The 7,572-nt window shown below is 36.5% G+C and overlaps 1 protein-coding gene across 13 annotated transcripts in view; it reads left to right on the forward strand.

Annotated features, from left to right (window-relative positions):
- Nucleotides 1-7,200, forward strand: part of HECTD1 (HECT domain E3 ubiquitin protein ligase 1) — a 65,561-nt gene extending 58,361 nt beyond the window's left edge. For all 13 annotated transcript variants that reach the window (XM_075151716.1, XM_075151724.1, XM_075151725.1 and 10 more), the window contains 8 exons: nt 1,282-1,483; nt 1,628-1,765; nt 2,021-2,628; nt 3,738-3,816; nt 3,930-4,023; nt 4,338-4,488; nt 5,720-5,864; nt 6,249-7,200. In XM_075151716.1, coding sequence (XP_075007817.1) covers nt 1,282-1,483; nt 1,628-1,765; nt 2,021-2,628; nt 3,738-3,816; nt 3,930-4,023; nt 4,338-4,488; nt 5,720-5,864; nt 6,249-6,386 — 1,555 coding nt within the window. In that variant the 3' untranslated portion in view covers nt 6,387-7,200. The remainder of the gene's footprint in view (nt 1-1,281; nt 1,484-1,627; nt 1,766-2,020; nt 2,629-3,737; nt 3,817-3,929; nt 4,024-4,337; nt 4,489-5,719; nt 5,865-6,248) is intronic.
- Nucleotides 7,201-7,572: the final 372 nt, after the last annotated feature.

Below are 7,572 nucleotides of genomic sequence, written 5' to 3' on the forward strand. Positions count from 1 at the left end.
CTAAAGTGTTTCGTTACCTAGGAATCCTTAATATTTTGATTGCAGCAGTGATTACCTTGAGAGCATGTAGACACTGTAAACCTTTTTGCCAGCTTACTTTCATGTAATGAAAAAGAAGAATTCATTTTTGTGGGTTTTCTTGGCTGGTTTTTTTGTTTGTTTTTCCAAAGAGGAAAAGAAGTGTAGACAGTGAGTTGCAAAAATTACTGTTGTGTCTAATACGCAGTAGAAACGCCTCATGAGGATTGTAAAATGAGGCATTTAAAAAGAAAGAAAAAGGAAGAGAAGAAAAGGTGTTGTCTTGCAAGACATCAATTTAAATCTTCTTAATATGGAAAAATTGAACTTCTATGGAAAAATGGTTCAGAAAACTGGACTATGTGCGTTTGGTTTTTTGTTTTGTTTTTGTTTTGAAAAAAGATAATGTTTTAGAAAAACTGTTTTAAAGAGATCCTTCAGGAAACATTGCATGGTATTTACTTGGTAAGTAAAGAGCTTTCTTAAGCTCTTAAAATACTGGAAATAGTTCTTAAAACTCATATACTGTATGTGAGCTCTGTGTGTACACACACACGGGCGTGTACACTCTCTTTTCTGTGTCTGTCATGACCATACTTGCAAAACAACCAACAGATGGTAGCTTTGTAGATAGTTTATTGCTGCATAGATGACAATACATACAAGGATTTTGAACTTTGACTTCATGTAAGTACTGCTATTGGAGGCGGCTGTTCTTCCTTCACTGATATGGGTCTATATGTGTATGACTGCACTTCAACTTTGGTTCTGTTTCTCTCTAATAAGTGTGTAAGTAAGAAAATCTTGCTGTAAAACTCGGTCAGTATCAGTGGGGTGATGTACAACTGCCTTGCGGTATATAATGGAACTAGTAGTAAGTGTCTATAAACAGTTTTGAGCATCTGTGATTAAAAAGTACTACAGTAAATGCTACCCGCTGTTCATCCCACCGTAATACAAAAACTATAGTAATTCAGATCAAGAATTGTATGTTTTCATTGGTGCTATCTATTACATCAAAAATTATGGTTGGCCCTTGATAGTAATTAAAAATTATTTCGTTTGCGAAACTCCTAAAATACAAAGCAGCCCATATTTTGGATATTTCTGAAAAATATTTTGGTATATAACTTAAAAAAAAAAAAAAATTAGAAGGAGGTAATTAGTACTTAACAAGGTAATTTTTTCTTAGTGGCTACTTTCAAGTTTTCGTGCTGGTAGGCATCGAAGTTTTAAACATCTGGTTTTTGGTTTTTTCCCCAGAGCAATTGTATGGCTACAGAACAGACGTGAAGCCACTGTTGAACGGACAAGAACCACAAGCACAGCGCGACGTGATGATCCAGGAGAATTCAGAGTTGGACGCCTCAAACATGAAAGAGTGAAAGTTCCGCGAGGTGAATCCTTGATGGAATGGGCGGAAAATGTCATGCAGATTCATGCAGACAGAAAATCTGTTCTAGAGGTAAAGCATATCTGCCTAGCAGAGTAAGGTTAGATAGCTATTTCTGATGTACTGGCCAGGATATTGAATATCCTGTTCCATAACCAACACTGAACATTTCACTAGGATTTTCTTCTATTATTAACATTCCTTACGTTTTTCTAGGTTGAGTTTTTAGGGGAGGAAGGAACAGGCCTGGGTCCTACCTTGGAATTTTATGCATTGGTGGCAGCAGAATTTCAGAGGACAGATTTGGGAGCTTGGCTTTGTGATGACGACTTTCCAGATGATGAGTCTCGTCAGGTATATTTCAATTTGCATTTTAGACTGAGTACTTGTATAAAAGAAAAATGAGCTAGATATCCAGGAAGGGAAGAACACATGATAAGCAAACAGCCACTCATCATGGTCAAGAATGACCGCTCTGCTCCACAGCTTGCTTTCTTAGCTGTTCTCTTTTTAACAGAGAAGTAGAGTATAGTAAGTTAAACAGCACGGATATATAATTAAATTCATCTTTAACAATGTCAACTCTTTCTTATGTGTCTCTTAAATCAGGTTGATATTGGTGGTGGATTGAAACCCCCTGGCTACTATGTACAGAGATCATGTGGACTCTTCACAGCACCATTCCCACAAGATAGTGATGAACTTGAAAGAATAACCAAACTCTTTCATTTCCTTGGAATTTTCTTGGCTAAATGCATTCAGGACAATAGACTTGTGGATTTACCCATTTCTAAGCCTTTTTTTAAACTCATGTGTATGGGGGATATTAAAAGTAACATGAGTAAGTTGATATATGAATCACGGGGTGACAGAGACTTGCACTGTACTGAAAGTCAGTCGGAGGCTTCTACAGAAGAAGGGCATGATTCCTTGTCAGTAGGAAGTCTGGAAGAAGACTCCAAATCAGAATTTATTCTTGATCCACCAAAACCTAAACCTCCTGCCTGGTTTAATGGAATTTTAACATGGGAAGACTTTGAATTAGTAAATCCACATAGAGCTAGGTTTCTAAAAGAAATTAAGGACCTTGCAATTAAAAGGCGTCAAATTTTAAGCAACAAAAGTCTGTCAGAAGACGAAAAGAACACAAAACTACAGGAATTAATGCTGAAGAATCCATCAGGTTCGGGGCCTCCACTTAGCATAGAGGATTTGGGGTAAGAGTTTTCATATTTACTTATAAACATGCAAACAGTCTTGTGCTAGAGACAAATGTCAACATGTATAATTAAAAATGAAGATTTCTTCATTTTGAATAGTATCGTTGCAAGGAGGAATCATTAGAGATGCAGCAATATCTAGTTTGCCATCTGTAGCTATATTCTTGTTCCTTAGTTTGAGGATTTTTCTCTTCTTACTTGCTTAGTTTCCTAATGTTTAAACTTAATGTGGCTGCACTGCAATGCCATATGACTCTCTAGCAACACCCAAATACTTGTAAAGACCTTTAGAAAAGTGTGAATTAGTACTTTCTTTGCTATGATAAGTATTGAAACTTATCAGTTCTTTTGGAGAGCTTTTAAAGAGGACAGATTGAAATTTCAGATTCTGTTAATAGACACGCAGTGCAGTGTTTGAATCCATGTTAAACAGAACATTTGCTAACTTTTAGCAAATGTTAAAGACATACAAGTTCTCATACCTGTGTAAACTTGTGTCAGGATGTCATCTTTTGTAGTTTGAAATTATTTCTTTTGAAACAACAGTAGTTTTTCTGCCATTAATATTATGGGTTATTTGTTAAAATCATGTTGTGCCACAAGGATTGCATAGTCAGAGTTCAGTAATTGCTTATGGCCTTGTGGACTGTAGCATAGCTTGTTATAGAGAGAAAGCAAGTAGCATCACTGAAGGGCCTAAATGTCTAATATAAGTGGCTGTATAACTGTTAGTGCTGGAAATTAATGTAAACTCAGAATTTTTTGAGTTTGTGAAAATTAAACAGTTTGAGTAGTTTGGAAGCTGATAACTTAAAGATATCAAACTCTATGAAATTTTCAAGGGTTATCGAATCGAAATAAATAGTGGGTGAGTACACGCATGTGCATACCATAGACTTGAAATGTGTTATCTGTGTAGTCCATTACTAATTGTAGTTCTGTACTGTGGTACCACTGTTCATGTATATACAAAATGATCCACAAACAATGGTTTGAAATGTAGTGAGATGCTTTCAGGTGTGTGTGGGGCAGTTTATAAATCTGGTGTATTTGCAAAAGCAGTAGCAGACTTGTTTGCAATTAGTAACCATCTTTGTGTTTTGAAGTCTAAATTTTCAGTTTTGCCCTTCGTCCAAAGTATATGGGTTTACAGCTGTGGATCTCAAGCCAGGTGGTGAAGATGAGGTAAGGAAACAACTTACCTTTACAATTTAAACAAAACAGTTAAATTTTTACTGTCTCAGCAGTAACTCTAATGCAAAGTGAATTCTTACAGTATTTGTCCATTGTATTTGCAGACTGTAACAATGGATAATGCAGAGGAATATGTAGATCTCATGTTTGACTTCTGCATGCATACTGGTATACAGAAACAGATGGAGGCATTCAGAGGTAATTTTAAATACGGCAGAATATATATGCAGTTAGGTGGACTAATTGGTATTCAGGGTGTGCTGGTTTAAAGTGGCGGCATAGAATGGCTTTCAAAAACAAACTTTTAAATTAAGAATGCAATAGATAAGATATTAATTTCATAACACCTTTGCATTAGTTATGCCATTTTTAATCTTGAAGAGGTTCTGTTTACCTTAATTAAGAAACTGTTGATTGATTCTGGTTTGATTAAAATATAATTGAAATGCTGACATTATTTTATAAACATTATTTTGACTTATGTTTATAACTGCATCTTGTGTAAATTAAAGATGGCTTCAATAGAGTCTTCCCAATGGAGAAGCTGAGTTCCTTCAGCCATGAAGAAGTTCAGATGATTCTTTGTGGAAATCAATCACCTTCTTGGGCAGCTGAGGATATCATCAATTATACTGAACCTAAACTGGGATATACACGAGATAGGTACTTATATTCCGAGTGATTTTAAAATAGTAGCTAAAAGATACGTTAAGTGACAGAATGTCCAGAATGTTCATTAGATGAAGATGCCAAATTGGATGGGATTGGTTGTCACTGAAGAGCAAGTGATTGTCTAAAACTACATGAAATAACCGTGGATGTTACAACAGATGGGTTAGAAGGTACTTGGTGTTTTTGTGATGAGAGAGGATAAAAAAATTTAAAATATTAAAATGTGAACAACTAGTGGAAATGTAATGGCAGCTAACTAATACAGGCTATTAAAAATAGCATTTTAGCGTTTTTACTTTCATTTTTGGTGGTGGTTATAATTTCTGTTCAGTTGGGTAGAGTTGTTACTTGTCCCTTATTTCTTATTTCTTTCTCTTCAAGTGTAGTTAAAAAAGAAAATGTACTATGCAGGGAACAAATATACTGGTGATTGGCTATTGGGAGGCGATCTCAATGTTTTGGGGTTTGTTGGGTTTGGGTTTTTTTGCTGCTTGTCATGTTTGGTAGCAATAACATACAAATTACTTCTGGAGCTGTGTTAGTATAAGTATGCTGAAGGATCCTAATCAGTCTAAGATGCTGTGTGGAGCGATTCTTCTGTTGGCCCTGCCCTGCATGCAAAGATGCAGCTGAGGTTACAGTGCCCGATACCCGAGGGCGTGTTTCAGCAGGCTGTGCTTTCTTCACGCCCTCTCCTCCCCCTCATTCCCTGGGCTGGTATGGATGAAAGCAGCGGTGTCTGGAGGATTCCTTGAAGATCTATTGTAGTCTGTTACATTTTGCCTATTTTTTTTCGCATGAGGGTCTTTAGCGGGATCGAAATGAAATCATATATAATTTGAAGTGGCTTTATACTGCAGAAGTGGTACAGAAAAAGTCTATTATAGTCAGTTGGATTTTTCTCCTAGAATAGGTTTGAGCTCTATCTACTTCTCTACCTATTCATACGCAAGATACCTGAATAACACGCCAAGGTAAATATGGAGGAAAGTTCTTATTTACCTACATTTTTCTGTGTAATACTCAACAAGGAGATTAAGGAAGTATTTTTATGGGTTTTATGATGGCTTATTCTTAACTCAATACTGAACAGGCACTAGAATCTTACAACGACTGCTTGGACATGGCTAAAGATCGTAATTGTACTGTCTCGAATTAAGGGAAATTAAGAAAACACTTTCTTGTAATGTTATTGTAACTAATTATTTTAATTTATTTTAAGCCCTGGATTCCTTCGATTTGTGAGGGTCTTGTGTGGTATGTCTTCGGATGAAAGGAAGGCTTTTCTCCAGTTCACCACTGGTTGTTCAACACTCCCACCAGGAGGACTGGCAAACCTACATCCCCGGCTCACTGTTGTACGCAAGGTATGGCTTCTTCAGGTTGCCCTTCAAACCAACTCTTTTGGCTTTTGAATGTAATTGTTGCGACATTAAGAAATAAAACCCATTTCCCCCCTCCATTTTTTTTTTTCTTTTCGGTTTTTAATTTATGACACTGTGTTAAGCTTTCAGTACTAACCTCTGTTTCAGGTCTGTTCTCTGACTTCATATTTGAATATAAAAGAATTAATGTACATATAAAGTAGATATATTTGTAAGTTGGTCTGTAGCTTTCCTGATGCTACTGTTCCTTGATAACTGGTGTTATGTATGCAGTAAATGCCATGAATTAGGGGACCTTACAACCTCTAACTTCCATATCGAGTGCTGTGAACAACTGCAGTTAAAAATGTTCTTTCCTTTCCTCAGGTTGATGCTACAGATGCAAGTTATCCATCTGTGAATACGTGCGTGCATTATCTAAAGTTGCCCGAGTATTCTTCTGAGGAGATTATGAGAGAGCGTCTGCTAGCTGCCACAATGGAGAAAGGCTTCCATCTCAACTGAGCCGCTGACTGCAATATGGGACATGAGAAAGCGTTTTTTGATACTAGCGAAGCCTCTTGTGTTTGTGTGCAAAAAATGTGATCTCCACGCTGTGCTCTGATGAGACTTGCCTTTTTTTTCACCTGTGAGGCTTTAGGAACATGTGGAATAAGTTTGTTAGCTGCTAATGATAAAATAAATCCTTGTAACTACACAGCCAGCAAGAAATTGGCACAGAACACTGTGTGATGCTTCAAGGGCTTGCACAACTGGAAATTAAGGTGGTTCTGTTTGACTGTTCCAAAGAACAGATCATCAGATTTTCAGTGTTCACTGATACAAATTTCTAACAGTGTATTTGTGTAAAGTTTGTCATTTATTACCTTGTACACTACAGTTGCCATCACTGATCCCTGTTTTGCTGGCTTTAAGCTAACTGGTCAGAAACTTGCTTCCTTAAAACTTAGAGTTAATGGGCATCTCCAGCTTTTTTCTTTTTTAATGGTGCCTGCACTATTGGAGTATTTTAGTGGGTTTTTTGCATATAATCATGCACAACCTTTTTTTTTTTTCTTTCAAGTGGGAATATATTTTGATTTCTCAAATGCCCTGCTATAAAGATCAAATCCTTAAGTGTGTTTGTGCAGCTCAACAATAAAGCTATTAAAAAACACTGGTTCCTAGTGCAAGGCACACTTAAAGCAAGTTTTACTTTTGGTTGTATTTTCTTTGTATATTATAAACATTTATTTAACTTGTTGCAGTTTGAAGTTTAAAAAAAACACCCAATGTGTAAGCTCAAAAGTAATCATTAAAATGTTTGCAACATATAAAACTGTCTCCTCTGAATACTTCATTAATACTTCTATGTTATTAAATCTGTTCAGAACATGTACAGAATCTGCCATACTTTTTTCAAGGTTTAAAAGAACTACATGGCAATAATTGATCTCACGAACTCATCTCAGTGCTCAAATTTATTACACAGTGCAACTTTTTAAGAACTGGCAGCGAGAACACTGCATGTGGCAGTTTTTGGTGCTCTTCAGTGGGCCTGTGTGACCCGAGGTTACAGTTCTTCATTACACTGGGATAAAAACCAGCTCAGATGATGCAGCTGATTCAGCTTTACTTGAGTCTTGGTTTCAGCATGTGGTAAGGTATTTATTGGTAAAAAGTGGCTTACAGTAAGATAAAGCAAGATGCT

The sequence above is a fragment of the Calonectris borealis genome, chromosome 5, assembly GCF_964195595.1.
Source record: "Calonectris borealis chromosome 5, bCalBor7.hap1.2, whole genome shotgun sequence".
Classification (NCBI taxonomy): domain Eukaryota; kingdom Metazoa; phylum Chordata; class Aves; order Procellariiformes; family Procellariidae; genus Calonectris; species Calonectris borealis.